The sequence below is a fragment of the Setaria viridis genome, chromosome 8 (assembly GCF_005286985.2).
Source record: "Setaria viridis chromosome 8, Setaria_viridis_v4.0, whole genome shotgun sequence".
Lineage (NCBI taxonomy): Eukaryota > Viridiplantae > Streptophyta > Magnoliopsida > Poales > Poaceae > Setaria > Setaria viridis.
The window spans coordinates 36,864,679-36,884,318 of NC_048270.2; the positions used below are offsets into that span (position 1 = coordinate 36,864,679).

General features: G+C 44.2%; 2 protein-coding genes and 1 pseudogene across 3 annotated transcripts; all 3 read left to right on the top strand.

Moving 5' to 3' along the window:
* Positions 1–700: 700 nt before the first annotated feature.
* Positions 701–2,676, top strand: LOC140223590 (laccase-15-like). 2 transcript variants are annotated; one of them, XM_072295612.1, is made up of 4 exons: positions 701–936; positions 1,042–1,143; positions 1,269–1,305; positions 1,450–2,676. In XM_072295612.1, the coding sequence occupies exons 1-4, from the start codon at positions 892–894 to the stop codon at positions 1,494–1,496; spliced, it is 231 nt and encodes a 76-aa protein (XP_072151713.1). In that variant the 5' UTR covers positions 701–891; the 3' UTR covers positions 1,497–2,676. The 2 variants fall into 2 exon arrangements, 1 of the variants encoding a protein (XP_072151713.1); XR_011898949.1 differs by having other exon boundaries at positions 742–936; positions 1,042–1,193.
* Positions 2,677–11,215: 8,539 nt separating this feature from the next.
* Positions 11,216–15,590, top strand: LOC117867037 (laccase-15). Its single transcript, XM_034751351.2, has 6 exons — positions 11,216–11,638; positions 11,748–11,899; positions 12,876–13,123; positions 13,246–13,365; positions 13,468–14,526; positions 14,928–15,590. The coding sequence occupies exons 1-6, from the start codon at positions 11,555–11,557 to the stop codon at positions 15,137–15,139; spliced, it is 1,875 nt and encodes a 624-aa protein (XP_034607242.1). The 5' UTR covers positions 11,216–11,554; the 3' UTR covers positions 15,140–15,590.
* A 1,139-nt stretch (positions 15,591–16,729) lies between these two features.
* LOC117834616 (uncharacterized) lies at positions 16,730–19,640 on the top strand (annotated as a pseudogene).

The following is a 19,640-nucleotide window of genomic DNA, read 5'->3' on the forward strand; positions in this document are numbered from 1 at the left end:
AGTGCAAAAATTTATGTATAATTCTAAATTTATGCAAAAATTTATGTGAGTTTTGTGGTTGGGATTTCAATGTTTGTTTAACTTTAACCCATTTTTAGTTTAGGATCTTTGGTTCGAATTTTATTGAATGTTGGAAGTTGGATGGACATTAGGAAATCTAGCTTGCTTGGTGTGCATTAAATAGTCAGGGCCCAGGAAATCCTGGACTTTCTCCATGGCCTTTGCCCCTACATGTCCTCCACTTTCCCCATCGTCTGAAGATCAGCATCGTCGTCAAGCTGCAGCTGCTTGCAAAGGAAAACTGAGGTGACGACAATAGGTGGCAGCATCAATGGAGGCGTTTGTCGTGGACAGTGTGTTTGTCGTGCATCGTCGTCAAGGTGCTTGCTGCAGAGATAGAGGAAAATTACAGAGATTTTTGGTCATCAAGGACAATACAGAGATGTGGACCGTCGCAAGGACAACACAGGGAGGACAATATGAATTTGACTGCCGAGGAGCATTTGGCATGTTTGATTCGAATTTTATTGAATGTTGGAAGAAGTTTGATGGGCATTAGGAAATCTAGCATGATTCGTGTGCATTAAATGGTCAGGGCCCAGGCTCGTTGCTGCTCCTGCATTTCGTACGTACGATCACCATGATTACATCTGGACGATCTGCCGCTTTGATGATCCTAGCTGGCTGTCGTCCTCTTGCCAGTGCAATGTTTATCGCGTGTTTTTCGATCCTATATATCCCCAGTGGGCTATCTCCTCTACCAAGATTTGTCATTTATAATACCACATAGAAGCACGCATTGGAGCAAAACTAAACAAAAACTGCAAGCTCTCAAGAGCTGGAGCGTCCCAATGGCGGCTGGCTACCGCTGCCATCGTCTTCTTCTCCGCCATGGCCCTCTCAGTCAGCGCTTCTGTTGTTGAGCACACCTTCGTTGTAAGCACCTCTTCCCTGTTTATGATCAATGAATTTGAACAATGCAACGATGATGTATGTATGCATATATCTGCAAGCTTGATTTGTTTGAACATGCAAATGTAGGTGAGCCAGGTGAATATGACACACTTGTGCAAGGATACAATGGCCACCGTGGTGAATGGGCAGCTCCCAGGGCCAGCGATAGAGGTCACAGAGGGAGACTCGGTAACTGTTCATGTCGTCAACAAGTCACCCTACAACATAACAATCCACTGGTATTTAGTTTGAAGTCAATTCTTTTTTTTTGTCGCTATTCTATAACATATATATTTTTGTGTTGTCTGCCATAGGCATTGAGTGAAGCAATGGAGGTTCCCATCATTATAGGTTCGTGTCATTATTCATCTTTACATTGTGAAGCTTAGGTCCGTTCGAACATATAAAAATGTACTGTTCCTACATGAATCGAAATGTTCTGGCACCAGTTCCTGAGCTGAACTTGTTTTTTGGATGATTTTGATGATGTGGCAGGGGACTGGTGGTTGTTAGGTGCATGCCTAGGTGTCAACCGAGAGTGATAGAGAGGTAGGGGTACCTTCACCCTTAGGGGTGGAGGCAGCAGAGCTGCTGGCCATAGCTGGTTCTGTTGTTGAAGATCTGCGCAAGGCAGCGACGCGCAGTGCAGTTGCCTTGCCGGCGCGGCGGCGGTGGTGCTTCCCGCTGCTACTGCGCAAGACCTAGATCGGTAGGTGTGTCGGTGGGGCGGCTGGCTGCGGCGAACCTCGTGAGCCGAGCCGTGGCCCCCACCCTGTTTATATAGCGCAGCGTGACAGGGGCCCACCACCCAATGCTAGGGTGGGCGCCCCCGATCAGGGCGCGGATCAGGGTCCCGATGGGCCTTTGGGCCCATTGGGGAGGAGATCAATCTAACATTCTCCCCCTTGATCTCATCATTTACTTTCAACTTTACACTTTTCGCTTTTATTCGTTTCATCATAGATTAATGTGTAGAGCATGCCTCATCGTCACAGCTCAATCGTCGATAGAATCAACAGCTACAACACACCTCTCTATTTTGAAACAATTCTGTTTCTTTTGGGCCTTTTACAATCTAGGAATCATAGGCTTTCCCTTAAACCCATGCCGGCTAAGTGTTCTCTGAACACATTGGGTGGTAAGCCTTTCGTAAGCGGATCCGCAAGCATATCCTTTGTTCTTATATGCTCGAGACTTATAGTGCGATCCTGGATTTTGTCTTTCACAACATAAAACTTTATCTCAATGGTTTTGGAAGCATTGCTTGATTTGTTGTTGTGAGCATAAAATACTGCTGGTTCATTGTCGCAGTACATCTTTAGGGGTCTGTGAATACAGTCAACCACTCTCAATCCGGGTATAAATTTCTTTAACCACATCGCCTGCCCCGTGGCCTCATGACATGCTATGAATTCTGCATGCATTGTTGATGACGCAGTTACTTTTTGTTTTGAGCTTCTCCACGAGATAGCTCCTCCTGCGAGAGTGAACACATAACCAGACGTGGATTTTCTATCATCTTTGTCTCCCGCAAAATCTGCATCTGAATACCCTTTTATCTCTAGGGAATCAGATCTCTTCCAGTGTTCTACACCTGGATTACTTTGATATCTACCAAGAACCCCGGTGACAAAAGCTAAGTCAGGGCGAGGGCATACTTGAGCATACTGTAAGCTTCCGATAGCTGAAGCATATGGAACCTCTTTCATTTGATCGATCTCATACTGGTTTCTGGGACATTGAAAATTCCCAAAACTATCGCCCTTGACTATGGGAGCAGGTGTGGCCTTAGTCGCATGCATATTATACTTCTTTAGAATCTTTTTTAAATATGCCCTTTGCGATAATCCAAGAACCCCATTCTTTCTATCTTGGTGAATTTCTATGCCCAAAACATATGATGCATCACCGAGATCCTTCATATCGAAGTTTGAGGACAAAAAATTCTTTGTCTCTTGCAGTAGACTGATATCACTGCTTGCAAGTAAGATATCATCCTCATAGACACAATTGTCATCTATATTCTTTTGAAACCCAAATTTCTTGATTATATCATTAAACTTTAGATACCACTGTCTAGAGGCTTACTTTAATCCATAAATGGATTTCTTTAGAAGACATCCCATATTCTCTTTGCCTTCCATGATAAAACCCTTGGGTTGTTTCATGTAGACATTTTCTTCTAAATCCCCATTTAGAAATGTCGTCTTTACATCCATCTGATGTAACTCTAAGTCAAAATGCTCAACCAATGCATTATGATTCTGAAGGAGTCTTTACATGAGACAGGAGAAAAAGTCTCATTGTAATCTATTCCTTCTCTGTGTGTAAAGCCTTTTGTCACAAGTCTCGCCTTATACCTTTCTATATTCCCTTTAGAGTCACGTTTGGTCTTGTAGACCCATTTACAGCCTACTATTTTGGCTCCTTTAGGAATTTCTTCAAGTTCCCAAACTTTGTTGGAACTCATCGATTTCATCTCATCTTCCATGGCCTCTAGCCACTTTGATGAGTGAACACTTTTCATGGCTTCCTCATATGAAGTGGGATCACCTTCTATATGAACTTCTTCTGTATTATAAACTTTATAGTCATCAGAAATAGCTGATCTTCTGACTCTTTAAGACCTTCTAGGCCCCTCACTTTCGGGCATATTCTGTGCCTCTGCTTGTGGCACATCATCCAGAGGTGGCTGCTGCAACTCTTCCTCGTGTGTAATGATGGGTTCAATTGGTTCGTGAAGGACAGGTTCCAAATTTTCACTCATCATTTCCACGGGTGGAATCACAGCAGGTGCCTGCACCACAATATCAGGGACTGTAGCAGGTGCTTGCACCACGACCTCAGGAACTATCGGTGTGGGAACAACATGTAGTGAGAAGAATGGTTCTTGAATCATCGGATTAGGTGCACACACCCGCTTCTCCTCAAGATCAATCTCTCGAGCCACCATGCTCCCCCTCACCATCTCATCCTCTAAGAAAATGGCGTGTCTCATTTCTACAAACTTTGTATATCTGTCTGGACAGTAGAAACGAAAACCTTTTGATTTTTCCGGATAGCCAATGAAGTGGCAGCTTACTGTTTTGGGATCTAGCTTCCCAATGTTTGGGTTAAATACTTTGGCCTCAGCTGGGCTCCCCCACACATGCAAGTGGTTTAATGAGGGTACTCTTCCTATCCATAGTTCATACGGTGTTTTGGGCACCGACTTACTTGGCACTCTATTTAGAATGTGAATGGCGGTTTTCAATGCCTCCATCCACAGTCCCAATGGTAAGGTGGAATAACTCATCATGCTACGCACCATATCCATCAGTGTACGGTTACGCCTTTCAGCTACTCCATTTTGCTGAGGCTCGCCCGGCATCGAATACTAGGCTATTATGCCATTTTCCTGCAAAAACCTCGCAAAAGGTCCAGGAACTTGCCCAAATGGGGTATGTCGACCATAGTACTCCCCCCACGGTCGAATCTTACTATTTTAATTCTTTTGTTATGCTGATTTTCAACTTCAGCTTTAAATATCTTAAATTTATCCAGCGCTTCTGATCTTTCTTTAATTGGATAAATGTAATCATAACGGGAGTAATCGTTTGTGAATGTTATGAACGAGTCATAGCCATTCACGCTTTTCACAGGAAATGGTCCACAAATATCAGTGTGGATTATCTCTAAAACTCCTGTGCTACGTTTAGCACCTTTTTTAATTTGCTTTACAAACTTTCCTTTAATGCAATCAACGCATTGTTCTAAGTCTGAGAACTCTAATTGAGGAAGAATTTCATTCTTAACTAGTCTTTCTATTCTCCCCCTCGAAATATGGCCTAAACGACAGTGCCATAATTTCGACGATGTTTCATGAGTTCTCTTTCTTTTCTTTGTTTCTTGCTCTGACGAGGATACATTCATATTCACATCACACACAGAATTTACTTTTTCACGCAGTGATAATAAATACAACTCATTGTGAAGGATGGCAACACCAACACATGCATTATCAAACCAAATGGCACACTTTCCATTTCCAAAATGACATTCATATCCATCATGGTCCATACGTGAAATGCTAATCAAGTTTCTGTGTAACGAAGGAACATAAAGTACATCTCTAAGTACAAGCATCAAACCATCAACTAGCTCTAGAGAGACATCGCCAACAGCTTCAACATCTGCTTGGACTCCATTTGCGACTTCAACACATCTTTCGCTTCTTTGCGTAGTCCTTGTTGAATGGAATCCCTGTAAAGAATTTGCAACATGAACAGTTGCACCTGAGTCAATCCACCAAGTAGATTTCGAATACTGTGTATACAAGGATTCATTTACAAAGAAGATAGAGTTCTCACCTCTTTTTGCCATTATCGACTTTAACCAGTCGGGACATTCTTTCTTGTAATGCCCCTTTTTCTTGCAGTGTAGACACTGATCTTTGTCTACTGTGAGAGGCTTTTGGTGATGCTGCTGCATGGGAGCCTTTCCTCGTGCCTTGAAAGAGGAGTTAGCATTCTTTTTCCTGTTGTCCTTCACATAGTACAATGAACCACCATATGAGGATCTAATTCTATCCTCTTCCTGCACGCACATGGCTATCATTTTTTCCATATCCCACTGTTCTGGCTGCATGTTATAGTTGACAACAAAAGTGTCAAACTCTTTTGGCAGGGAAGCGAAAACCAAATGAATAATGTGCCCAGGCTTGAGCTCAAGATCCATTGGCTTCAACTGTGCTGCCAAGTTATACATCCTCAAGATGTGATCTCTTATGCCAGTTCCTCCTCCAGTGTACCTCTCTGTGGCCAGCTGCTTGAACAGCTGGGTAGCATATATCTTTGAGGAACCAGTGAACTGATTCCTTATCTTCTCTAGGTACTCTGCGACGAAGTCACACTCTGTGATCGAGCCCAAAATTGCAGCCTCAATCGTATTCTTTACCAAAGCCATACATTTCTTGTTGGCAGTGGTCCACTGTTTGTTTTCAAGGGTATATGCCAACTCTAGTGGAGCATAGTCCCTTTCCTTTTGCTGCCATGCAGCATCATCATCACCTTCAGCCCTCACGGGCTTCTCTGGAGCTTTTCGCCGTGGTGTAGTCACCACCCAGTCAACTTCTCCACAAACGAAGGAGAAATCAATCTTCTTCCTCCACTCTACATGGTTGTTTCCTTTCAGAATGGGTATCTCTTTGAGACAAGCCATTAAGTTGAATGATACTGAAATTTGCAATCCAAGGTGAGATCATAACAACAATTGCATAATTTATTTCCAACGTTGGACAAAAAATAAAACATATAACTGTTTATGCAATTTAAAACTATATCACCGTTGGGCAGAAATAGAAATAAAAGCATCAAAACTTTTTAAATCATGATACAGTTATTAACAACGTTGGTTAGAAAATAACAGCACCATAATCTAACTTTTGAAAAAAAATAATTAACTTCATCATGCTCTCAAGAAATTTAATTGTCTCGTTGGTTCAAATTAAATTTAAATAGAGAAATAAATTTGACTTTTGCAGCGGAAACTATGAAATAAATCTATTTTTAGAAGAAAAATCACCGTATAAACTTTATTAATCTCTAATAAAAATTATCCCGTTGGTTCAAATTAGATTAGAGACAAAAACTATGCAAAAAACATCAATTAAATGCTTTTGGAAATAGAAAAACTAATTTACGAAAAAATACTGTTCGAAACTCTCTTTTCGGCCCAGCCGCGAAAACGGCCCACAGTCCGTTTCCGCCCTCGGCCTGATCGCGCGACGCCGCCGGCCCGCCAAAGTGGCCCACGAAAACGGCCGGCCCAAAACTTGGCCTGCTCGCTCGTGGCACCTGGCTGCGTTTGCAAGCCGCAACCTGGGCCTGGGCCACCGATGCGGCCCAGCGCGTCCTGCCGCCTGGGCCATTTCTAGCCTGGACGATCTCATCCGTCTGTCAAAATCTGACAGTCGAGCGGCACTTTCGGCGGATCAAAAATCTCCAACGGCCGGCTCCCCCGAAAACCCTAGCTCATTCTGTTTCTTTCCCCCGCGAGATCCCTCCATGGCGGCGGCGGTGGGACTGTCTCTCCTGCGCCCGGCGATGGCCGGCGGCGGCGGTTGAGGGATGGCCCCGCCGGCGCACGGCTGCAGCAGCCCCCCCTCTCTTTTTTGCTTTCTTGCCTCCCCCCTTTCTCCCTCCGAGCCTCCCGAAAAATCGAGATCCAGAGGGCCATGGGGACCACGGAGGAGGGCCGGCGCCACCGCGGATCCCCTCGCCGGCGCGCACGTCCACCGGAGGTTGGGGGTGTCGCCATCAAGCGGTTCTGTGGTGGTGCTTTTGCGCCCCCCGAGCCCCGAGCGGATGCTCGGCGGCTCGGGTGGAGCTTTCCCCGGCGAGCCCGAGGCTCGGCCGGCCTTTGCCGCTCGCCGTCGGTGGACGTGCGGCGGTGAAGACGGCGGCCGGTAAGCCGCTCCGTTATCATTCTTTAGATCTAGGGTTAGGGTTAGGGTTTGCCTTTTCTTTTCTATTTCTTTTTCGATCTACTTCTTTTTCCCAATCTAGAAAAGCTTCTAGTGAGGTGTCTGATACCATTGTTAGGTGCATGCCTAGGATCTCTAGATGCATATCTAGTCGGGATCACAATCAACATAGGTTCTAGGGGTTTCTGGTGTCAACCGAGAGTGATAGAGAGAGAGAGATAGAGAGGTAGGGGTACCTTCACCCCTAGGGGTGGAGGCAGCAGAGCTGCTGGCCATCGCTAGTTCTATTGTTGAAGATCTGTGCAAGGCAGCGACGCGCAGTGCAGTTGCCTTGCTGGCGCGGCGGCGGTGGTGCTTCCCGCCGCTACTGCACAAGACCTAGATCGGTAGGTGTGTCGGTGGGGCGGCTGGCTGCGGCGAACCTCGTGAGCCGAGCCGTGGCCCCTACCCTGTTTATATAGCGCAGCGCGATAGGGGCCCACGACCCAATGCTAGGGTGGGGGCCCTGATCAGGGCACGGATCAGGGTCCCGATGGGCCTTTGGGCCCATTGGGGAGGAGATCAATCTAACAGTGGTAGCTGGACCTTCCACAGGTGGATCGGAGCATGAAGAATGGTTCCTTTGATTTCTTCACTAGTGGTTCCACAATCAATGGCAAGCTTGGAGATCTTTTCAATTGCTCCGGTAAGCAAATTACTCTGAATATGCATGTCTGTGTCGACGACATTTTGCTTTATTCTTTGTGTACAAATAAAGTGCGTGTTTCAACTTCCAATTCAACTCTGAAGGTGTGCCGGAAGGTGGGTACGTGCTGGACGTTGTGCCTGGCAAGACGTACCTGCTACGAGAGTAATCAACGCCAGTCTCTTCTCAGAGTTCTACCTAAAGATAGCTGGGCACAATTTCACAGTGGTCGCAGCCGATGCCAACTATGTCAGCCCCTAGACCACGGATGTCAACGTGATCGCGCCTGGCGAGACGGTGGATGCACCGGTTGTTGCCAATGCAACCCCGGGCAGGTACTACATGGTTGCCAAAAATGGCACGGTCGAGATATGTGAGGTTTAAGACCAGAATTGCTTAGCTCTGGGTATTTTGCAAGTTTGGCTTGGATATGAATTGTGCAGGACAAAAGGGTTATTTTGGATGCTCTGGACGTGATATTGTTAAAAGGGACGAATCATCACCTAGAACAACACCAAAATTAGTAGATATGGCTGATATGACAAAGCCAACCGGTTTGACCAGCCTACTGAAGCAGTCCGACTGGTTATTGGTCCTGTAGCTGATCTTGCAATCCAGACCGGTCACCCAACCGGTCAGACTGGCCAGATCTAAGTGCTCCAAATACAAATTGGACTTCACCATTGCGTAGAGCTCGTCGAGACGATCGAAATGCATACGTAGAACGCCTAATTTGGAGTCCGGGTGAGAGAGTTATGGCTTCGACAAGATTCAGCCCTGGGCTGACCGGTCAGACCGGTTGGGATGGGCGGTCTGACCGATCTCCCCAGCCTAATCCAAATTAGGAGTTGTATTTTGATGCGGGATTTGTATAACCTTCGACTCCTATTGGAGCAAGACGTCTCCACCCGGGCCACGGCCGATTAAGGTCATCCCAATCAAATCAATCTACAACTTACTTTTATTTTCCAAACCCTAATGCTTTTCCAACCTCCATGCTGTTCACCTACTGTTCTCCACCCTATAAATATAGATAACGTTCTAGTCTTGCTGGTCGACCTAGGGCACACCAACGACGTCCACGCCCTGACAGGGTCCCTCCCAGACGAGAGCTTCAACGGTCTTTGCTAGTTTGCTCATAAACTAGTTGTTCTTCGCCACGTAAGTGCATTGGTTATCCCTTTGCTAGTTTGCTAGCCATCCTCCACCATGTAAGTGTGGTAGTTACCCCCTCGAACGATCGACTCGAGCTGAACCCTAGGAAACCGGTTTGACCGGCCTATGCAGCATCTTGGCTATTCGGTCTGTTCGCGACCCGTGCGATCTAGCGCACTGTTGTGTTGGCTAGAAAAAGTGCCAACACATTTTGGTGACTCCGCTGGTGAAGAAATATCTGGTTGCTCAAAACCATTCTATCAATCCCTAGCCAAATATCTAATTGATCTAGTATTTTGATTTGCCGCTAAAGTTGCATCTGGTCTTTTTGGACCGATTGCATCTATACTTGTGACTTTGCATCAGGCTGCTCAAGTCGATTGCATTGTTGTTTTGCTTGCTGCTACATATTGAAGATTAAAAGGGAAGCAAAGTATTGGTCATTGGTTTCTTAGATTGTCAACAATATCTGGATTTATTTACTACAAGATCAGAAGCATCAAGACCTATTATGGCACGCTATCCTTATGTTACACAACAATATCACTATGGCGAGCCCAAGGTACAAGTTGCAAATACCTTACATGGTTCTAATAATTATTTTGCAAGTACCATGAATCCTCATATTGATATTTCTGGATATAATACTAGTAGGAATATTGCATTGGCTAATCATTATTCAGATGGTTCTACTTCTGCAAATTATAATTCTGAATATTATATGCAAAAGCCATTGTTAAATAATATGCATGCTTAAAGTTTTAATGCTACTAGCAACATACAACATTACTCCCACACATCGGCTATACAACAAGTTCAAGAGTCGGTGGGCAATTATCAAGGCCAAACTAACATAGTGAGTTTGGACAATTTGTATGAGACATTATAGGCTGGTAATTTCAATAATATTCAGCAAAGTGTTTCATCTGTTTATTCATCGGCTCGAAACTCACAATATGTGATTACACCACAAGATGTGCCGGTGAATGAGAAGATTGGCCATCCTAATTCTAGCTATCCGGCCAGTTATTCTCAAACATCATGTGCTATCAATCTTTATAACATTCAGTACATAAAGCGATTCGAAGAAATAAAAAAAATGTTGCTCTAATATGTCAATTTCTTACATGGAGCTAGTTGCTCTTGCTCGTATGGGTTTAAGACCATCCCTTAGAGACATGCTAGAGGGGTCTGATCTTCGTTGCATTGCGAGTGTGCTCATAAGAGCCATGGGAATGGTAATGCTAATGGCTAAAGAGAAGAATGATTCAGTTTTGAGCAACAGTTCGGTTATTACAACAACCCAACCAAATAATACATATTCTGAACCTATCACACCGAAAGAGTCAAGCTTAGTTGTAGGGAACATGTTAAGCAAAAGAAAACAGCCATGCTTGATTTTTCTAAAGCCGAAGGTGTCGTGCATTTTTCTAGTGATTATCACATAGATGTCGCTAATGGTGATAGAATCGACAAGCGTTACCAAAAGAAGTTTCATCACAGCCCATGAGCTATGTCTTCCATTGAACACAATGATGAGAGACTAACATTATGATATTTGATGAAAATTTGGTGTTTCTGATATTTGATGAAATATTTTCATAATATACAACGGAGTTTTGTAACTATGATATAAACTTGGCATGTAGAGTTTCCAAAATGTGTTTTGGAAGTTTGTCTAAATTTAGTGCAAATTTCTATGCGATTCTCAAGTTAGGGATGTACATAGAAAGTTTTGTGGTTGTGATTTTAAATTTATAAAACAATGATAGTAAACTTTAACGCATTTTAGTTTAGGATCTTTGATTTGAATTTTGTTGATTTGCAAGTTGGATGGACTGTATAAAATATAGCTCGCTTTGTGTGCATTAAATGGTTAGAGGCCAGGCTGCTCCCTCCACTGCTCTAAACCGCTTCATTCAATGCTCATAGTCAAAGGTTCCATTGCTGGGTTGTCACGTGGTGAAACAAAGAGAACACGAGGCAAGTGTGGTAAAAAAGAATTATCTTTGGAGATTGTACAAGAGAGAGAGATATAAAATCATGAGAGTCTCAGATCGGCATCTTGTTCTTGGTCAAGGCAGCCACTTGCCGTTCGGGAAAAAACTCAGCCACATGCCCATAAAAATGCCAGCCACTTGCCCTTAAGAAAAAAAGGCAGCCCCGTGCTACACGTTCAGATCGCTTAGTTGCTCAAGATCGTCATATATATACTGATACCTAGAAGTACACTGCGGATCGGAGCAAATTAAACCGGACAAAGCTGCAAACTGCCAAAAGCGCAAGCGTCCATCCCTATGGCGGCCACCGCTGCCATCATCTTCTTCCTCTCCTCCATGGCCCTCTCTGTCCGCGCAGCTGTTGTGGAGCACACCTTCGTTGTAAATAAGCATCATGCTCTTCCCTGTTTTTTATCTATCAGTTTGAACAATGCAATGATGATGTATGTATGCCTATGCAAGCTTGATTTGTTTGAACATGCAAATGTAGGTGAGCCAGGTGAATATGACACACTTGTGCAAGGAGACGCTTGTCACCGTGGTGAATGGGCAGCTCCCAGGACCTGCAATAGAGGTGACGGAAGGAGACTCGGTGGCCGTTCTTCTTGTTAACAAGTCACCCTACAATATAACAATCCATTGGTATTTAATCTTAAGCACCTGATTAACTGATTCCATTATTTTCAAGTACTTGATGATCGGACAAAACAAGTTTGTTATTCAATTCTGTTTTCGCTATTCACTAGTAGAGAATTCAACTTCCATGCGCCCAGTTTTATCCCGATTTAAAGTTGGTCCGGGACAAAAGGTTCACCAACCGGGAATAAAGCTCGGTCACTGGTGGGGGGCTCACCAACCGGGACCTTTTATCCCGGTTGCAAAGGCTAGTGGAAAAAAAAAGACCCTGATAGGCCTTTTATCCTAGTTTGAAATACCAACCGGATTTCAACCGGGATAAAAAGGTTGAGAGCCTTTTATCCCGGTTTGTAATACCAACCGGGATAAAAGGGGGTCTTTTATCCCGGTTGGTGTTTCAAACCGGGATAAAATGGGGTCTTTTATCTCGGTTGGTGTTTCAAATCGGGATAAAAGGGTCCCCAACGGGGTGGCTGAAAGAGGACTAAATCCCTTGAACCCTTTTATCCCGGTTTGTAATACCAACTGGGATAAAATGGGGTCTTTAATCCCGGTTGGTGTTTCCAACCGGGATAAAAGGGTTCCCACAAGTTAATACAAAAGGATTGCATCCCCTATATAGTCAGATGTGTTGTGTAGGTGAGATGGCAAGGAAGCTACGCGCGAGGTTGGAGGTTGTGGGTTTGAATCCCACGCAGCGCGCACGTGCATATTTTGCGTGACTTGTGACTTGTGACTTGCACGTGTGGGGGGCCTCCTGGGAGCCTAGGATTTCTTTTTTTTGCAGCGCCTGCCGGGTCACACCGGGATAAAAGGGTGGTCTTTTGTCCCGGTTGAGTGATCCGGGACAAAAGGACCCCCTTTTGTCCCGATTGGTTTATCCCATATGGATTTTTGGGAGATTTGTACCTTACCAACCGGGACTAAAGGCCAATTCTCTACCAGTGATTCTAGAATATATATTTTTTGTTGTCTGGCGTAGGCACGGAGTGAAGCAATGGCTGAATTGTTGGGCTGATGGGGTGCCAATGATCACGCAACGCCCCATCCTGCCCAACCACAACTTCACCTACCGATTCAACGTCGTCGGTCAAGAAGGCACCCTCTGGTGGCATGCTCACGTCCCATTCCTCCGGGCAACCGTGCACGGTGCTCTCATCATCCGGCCGAGACATGGGGCCGTCTCCTATCCATTTCCAAAGCCTGATATGGAGGTTCCCATCATTATAGGTTTGTGAAATTATTCATCTTTACATTGTCAAGCTTAGGTCCGTTCGAACATATAAAAATGTACTGTTCGTACCCGAATCGAAATGTTTTGGCACCAGTTTCTGATCCTAATGATGTGGCAGGGGACTGGTGGCAGCTGGACCTTCCACAGGTGTATCGGAGCATGAAGAATGATTCCTTTGATTTCTTCGCTAGTGGTTCCACAATCAATGGCAAGCTTGGAGATCTTTTCAATTGCTCCGGTAAGCAAATTACAGAATATGCATGTCTGTGTCGACGACATGTTGCTTTATTCTTTCTGTACAAATAAGGTGCGTGTTTCAACTTCCAATTCAACTCTGAAGGTGTGCCGGAAGTTGGCTACGTGCTGGACGTTGTGCCTGGCAAGACCTACCTGCTGCGAGTAATCAACGCCGGTCTCTTCTCAGAGTTCTACCTAAAGATAGCTGCGCACAAATTCACAGTGGTCGCTGCCGATGCCAACTATGTCAGCCCCTACACCACGGATGTCATCGCGATCGCGCCTGGTGAGACGGTGGACGCACTGGTTGTTGCCAATGCAACCCCGGGCAGGTACTACATGGTTGCCCTGCCCAACCAGGCGCCACTGCCGGACACCCAGACCCCAGAATTCACTACTAGAGGGATGGTGCAGTACAGAGTCAACCACAGCTCCATGACCAATGGTGCAGCAGCACTAAGGTCAAGACGTGGCGCAAAAGAAGAAGAAAATGATGAAGGTCCATCAGGTGATGTGGCATTAGCTCCTCAGATGCCTGACAAACATGACACCATTACATCATTCTACTTCCACAGCAACTTGACGAGCCTGTATCACCTGACGGTTCCTCAGCAAGTGGACGAGAACCTGTTCCTAGTGCTTGGCCTCGGCTCAGCCTGTAGGAATGGCCAGCAGTCCTGTAACATTCGTGGTAAAAATAATGAGAGTATCACTGTCGCAACCATGAACAGCGTCTCCTTCCAGCACCCCACGGCGAATCTGCCACTACTAGAAGCGCACTATTACCACTCCGGTCTCATAGATGTAGTGCAAGAACTTCCAGATGGGCCACCGAGGGCGTTCAACTTCACTGACAAAGCCTTGATTCCATTTGGACCAAAGGAGTTGCGGCTAGAGCCGTCGTCCAAGGCCACAGCGATGCGGCGGTTCCAGCACGGAGCCGTGGTGGACATCGTGTTCCAGAGCTCGGCGATTCTGCAGGGGGACTCCAACCCAATGCATCTACATGGTCACGACATGTTCCTGCTTGCCGAGGGGCTTGGTAACTACAACGCAGCGAAAGACGTAGAGAGGTACAACCTGGTGAACCCACCAGTGAAGAATACCGTTCTCGTCCCAAATCTTGGATGGGCTGCCGTACGATTTGTTGCAAACAATCCAGGTGCGCAAAAGATTTGTTTTTTCCCCACTGTATTTGCTATGAAAACTTCAAATTCAGTGGAAACATGGAGAACACGTTTTCATTTAGACTTTGCATCAGTTCAAAATAATCTTTGTGAAGTTTTGACAAGGTTAGCATCTTTGATACGAATTTTTGTTTAGTCTATCTTTTCTTTTCCAACAATGGAGATTTCATGAACACAGTTACATTATTAGGTACTCCCTACAAACAAAATACATTAGGATTCGAGTTGTTTGCATTGACTAGGAAAGCCAAGCACATGATCTTATAATTTGTTTAGAAGAGGCCAAACAAAATACTATATTGGCTACCTTATTCGTTGGATGCAATAGTATGTCCGGTGACTTCTAATGCTTTATCTTATATGCTGTAATTTACAGGGGTATGGTTCGTGCATTGCCACTACGAGTTTCATTTGGCGATGGGTATGGCGGCAGTGTTTCTTGTAGAGGATGGCCCAACTGTTGACACATCTCTTCCTCCACCACCTTCAAATTTTGAAACGTATCGTGACCGTGACGAGAATCTCCTGCCAGATGAATTGTGCCTCCAAACAAAGAAATCTGAAGCCCCAATGGAGTCTACAAGATAACCTCAACATCAAGATTCCGAATAAACTACCAGGGTGGCCCACAATTTTTTTTCCTAGTATCAAGACTCAATTATGCATATGCTTGTGTCATTCTGAGACGGTGTCCGTAGTCCACCAGGGGTAATACCTGTGGTGGTAGATTGTTTAGAAGGTTTCACCGGATATGGACTTCAATAGTATCATAGAGATGTAAGATTTTAAGGGTGCAGGGTTTCAGATTTTTTAGAAACGTTTCGGACCTAGATTATCTCTGGATATGTTTCACAGGTGAATCAGAATCACTTTGTGTAACCGTTTGGCTAGCTGGCTGGATTATTTGAAACCTAGAATCAGGCGAAACACCTAAAATATCGTTTCTCTCTTATAGGTCAAAAAGAAGAAATGTTTCTCTCCGATTCTCATGGAAACGTTTCAGGTTATATTGTATGTGGCACTGATTCTGTTGTCCAAATGCACCCTAAGTAAAATGCATTAGAGGTCCATCAATTTGTATGGGTGTGTCACTTAAGTTCATCAACTCCGAAAGTGCATTTTTAGGTCTACAACTTTGTTACACTACTAGATAACTGACTTTAGATCCCACCCTCTTTAGTCTCGGTTTAATTTCGGTCCCGAAGCAAAGGGGGTGCGCCACGGTAGGCTAGAATGGGGCGCACCTTTACTCTCGGTTCTTTTTTTACAACCGGGACTATATGCCACCCTTTAGTCCAGGTTTAAACGGCTAGTTTTCGGGCACCAACGGCGCCACCGTTTACCCCCGGTTGGAGCCACCAATAGGGACAAAAGATCCAACCTTTTATCCCGGTTGGAGTTACCAATTAGGATAATCATTTTACTCCCGGTTGGTAATTCTAACCGGGACAAAAGGTTGGAGCTTTTGTCCCCGTTGGCGTTACCAACCGGGACAATAACTCTAATCTTTTGTCCCGGTTGGATTTACCAACCAGGATAAAATCTTATTTACAAGAGCCCTTTCTTCCTCCTCCACTCCTCTAGCCCGAGCACTCCACTCCACAAAGATAGAGAAGCTCATCCTCTCCACGGCACCGAAGCAAGCCTAGGAGAGGAGCTGCTGAATTTTTTTCCTCATTTACGTGGGGATTTCACTTTCAAAGTGTTGTGAAGCTTAGCTACTTCATGCTTCGTTCATTTATTGTTGTTAAGTTTTGTTTTATAATTTAGAGAGGGAGAAAAATGAGTTTGTTTGTTGTTAAACATGTAGAGAATTTGTATTTATACATGTTTTTGAGCTATAATGTGATGGATAGTTTGAATGTGAGGGAGAATGGACAGTAAATGTGAGGTAGAATTGAGATTATTTCAATTTTATGTATTAGGGAAAAATTAGAGTAAATGTGTTTTTAATATTTCTAAATTAGCCATATAAATTGTAGGTGTAATTTCATACTTTAGTACTTTTCAGATAGAGGTATGGAATTAGCTATTTTAGAATAAGTAAATTATGTGTGAAATATTAAATTTTTTAATAGTTTAGTTATTTGTAAATTAAATATGAGCTAAATAATTTGTGTATTTCTATGTAAACTTTCAACAATATTTGAGTTTGTCGTAGCGTATCATTTTGTTTGCTTCTGAAATTTTAATTTGTGTATTTCTATCTAAAATTTTAGCAATGTGTTGGATAGTTTTATTGTAATCCATTTAATTGATGTCTTGCATAATATGATGCAGATGGATCGGCAATGGATGTATAACGCGAACAGGCGGAGCAAGGTGTTTATTGCTGGTATGAATAATTTTCTTGAAGTGGCCAAAGCGAACAAGGCAGAGAACAGGTTCATATCTTGTCTGTGCGCCCAATGATGTAACCAGAAGTGCTATTCAAAGGCTTCCTAGGGGACTATTCACGGCCAGTTGTTTAGATACGGTTTCACGCCTAACTATTTGGTTTGGACCCATCATGGCGAAAGAGGGGTTGTAATGGAAGACGGTGAAGAGGAGGAGGATGATGACAACATTCCGGACTGCGCTATAGGCCAATCTTTTGCAGATACTACAATGGGTGAGGCTGATGAAGATGATTTTGCAGAAGATGGCCATACTGATGACCTCGGTCAGGTGCTTAGGGATGCACATAGAGATTGCAAACTCAGAAGGAAGCATCAAAGTTGCAGCGCCTGATAGATGATCACAGGAAATTGCTATACCCAGATTGCCATGGAGGCCATAAAAAGATGGGTACCACACTAGAATTTATGCAATGGAAGGCAAAAATTGGTGTGTCCGATAAGGCATTTCAGGGGATATTGGAAATTGTCAGGAAGATTCTTCCCGAGAATAATGAATTGCCATCCACAACGTATGAAGCTAAATAGATTGCTTGCCCTCTGGGATTGGAGGTTGAGAAGATACACGCATGCCCTAATGATTGTATCCTCTATCACGATGCTAAATACGAGGATCTGGATGCTTGTCCCATGTGCGAAGCGCTGTGGTATAAGATTAGGCAAGATGATCTTGGTGATGTCGAGGGGCAATCTTCTAGGAAGAGAGTTCCCACGAAAGTGATGTGGTATTTCCCTATAATACCAGGCTTGAAGTGCTTGTTCTGGAACAAGGCGAATGCTAAGTTGATGCAATGGCACAAAGAAGAACGTAAGGAAGATAAGATGTTGAGACACCCTACTGATGGGGCTTAGTGGAGATCAATTGATAAAGCATTCCTGGAGTTTGAAGGTGATCGAAGGAACATAAGGTTTGGTTTAAGTACTAATGGATTCAATCCATTTGGTGAGTTGAGTAGTGGTCATATTACTTGACATGTGACCTTATGTATGTTTAACCTTCCTCCTTGGATGTGCATGAAATGGAAGTTCATTATGATGCCGGTGCTTATCCAAGGCCCAAGGTACCTAAAACTGTTGGTTGATGAACTTTTACAGCTCTGGAAGGAATAAGGTGTACGTGTGTAGGATGAGGATAAACAAGAGATGTTTAACATGCGAGCACTGTTGTTTGTAACCATCAATGATTGGCCTGCAGTAAGTAACCTTTCAGGACAGACAAATAAAGGATATCGAGCCTGCACCCACTGCTTAGACGACACAGATAGCATGTACTTGAAGCACTGTAAGAATGTAGTCTATATGGGTCATCGTCAATTTATCCATGCTCACCACCAGCTAAGAGAAAGCGGGATGCATTTCAAAGGGGCACCAGAAACTCGTAAAAAACCTTTACACCGTAATGGAAAACGTGTCTTTGAAATGATAAAGGATGTAAGGGTAGTATTTGAAAAAGGTCTTGGTAGCCAACCTGTTTCGAACGACGATGTCAGACGTGCAGCCATGTCGATGAAGAAGTCAATATTTTGGGAGCTACCTTACTGGGAAACCCTAGATGTCCGCAACGCAATAGACGTGATGCACCTGACGAAAAACCTTTGTGTGAACATGCTAGGATTCATGAGTGTTTATGGGCCCTCAAAAGATACACTGGAAGCACGATGAGACCTTAAAGAAATGGGGCAATGGGATGACCTACATCCGGAAAAGAGAGATAACGGATAGCACTACTTACGTCCTGCTAGTTACACTCTCACCAAGGAAGAGAAGGATAGCATGTTTGAATGCTTGAATAGTCTGAAGGTCCCGTATGGGTACTCCTCGAATATAAAGAGAATAATAAATATGAAAGAAAAGAAGTTCACAAATCTCAAGGCCCATGATTACCACATGTTGATGATCCAGTTACTTCCGGTTGTACTAAGGGGTGTTCTACCAAACAATGTTTGATTGCCGCTCGTAAAGCTATGCACGTTTTTCAATGTGATTTCACAGAAGGCAATTGATCCGTCGAAGCTAACAAAGCTATAGAACGATGTGGTGCAATGTCTTGTCAGCTTTGAGTTGGTATTTCCACCATCTTTCTTCAATATTATGACTCACCTTCTGGTTCACCTAGTAAAAGAGATTAATATTCTCGGACAAGTATACCTGCACAATATGTGGCCTTTCGAGAGGTTCATGTCAGTCCTAAAAAACTATGTTCTTAATCGTGCCCGTCCAGAAGGAAGCATCACTAAGGGATATGGAACAGAGGAGGTGATTGAGTTTTGTGTTGATTTTATTGACTCAATTGACCCGATTGGGGTTCCAACTTCATGCCACGAGGGGAGGCTGTGGGGAATGGGCACCCTTGGAAGGAAAGTATGTTTGAGCAATGATGCTGATTTGTTCAACAAGGCACACTACACTGTTCTACAATAGTCAACCTTTGTGGCTCCGTATATCGAGCAGCACAAGCAGATGTTAGTTTCCAAAAACCCGGCGAGATCCAATGCCTGGCTTACAAGAAGCCACATGGAAACTTTTCCCTCCTGGTTGTGCAAACAACTTATGGGTAACTCTGAGATTCACCCACAGCTTGCTTGGTTAGCCAGGGGACCTTCTAGCATAATCGTGAAATTCCAAGGCTACGAGATAAATGGTTATACATTTTACATGAGAACCCAAGACTAGAAAAGCACGAACTAGAATAG

Coding starts and splice junctions, on each gene's coding strand:
- LOC140223590 (XM_072295612.1), top strand. CDS start 892: ATGGCCCTCTCAGTCAGCGCTTCTGTTGTTGAGCACACCTTCGTT. Junction 937..1,041: donor TTGTTGAGCACACCTTCGTT/GTAAGCACCTCT, acceptor ATGCAAATGTAG/GTGAGCCAGGTGAATATGAC. Junction 1,144..1,268: donor AGGTCACAGAGGGAGACTCG/GTAACTGTTCAT, acceptor TGTCTGCCATAG/GCATTGAGTGAAGCAATGGA.
- LOC117867037 (XM_034751351.2), top strand. CDS start 11,555: ATGGCGGCCACCGCTGCCATCATCTTCTTCCTCTCCTCCATGGCCCTC. Junction 11,900..12,875: donor TACAATATAACAATCCATTG/GTATTTAATCTT, acceptor TGTCTGGCGTAG/GCACGGAGTGAAGCAATGGC. Junction 14,527..14,927: donor ATTTGTTGCAAACAATCCAG/GTGCGCAAAAGA, acceptor TGTAATTTACAG/GGGTATGGTTCGTGCATTGC.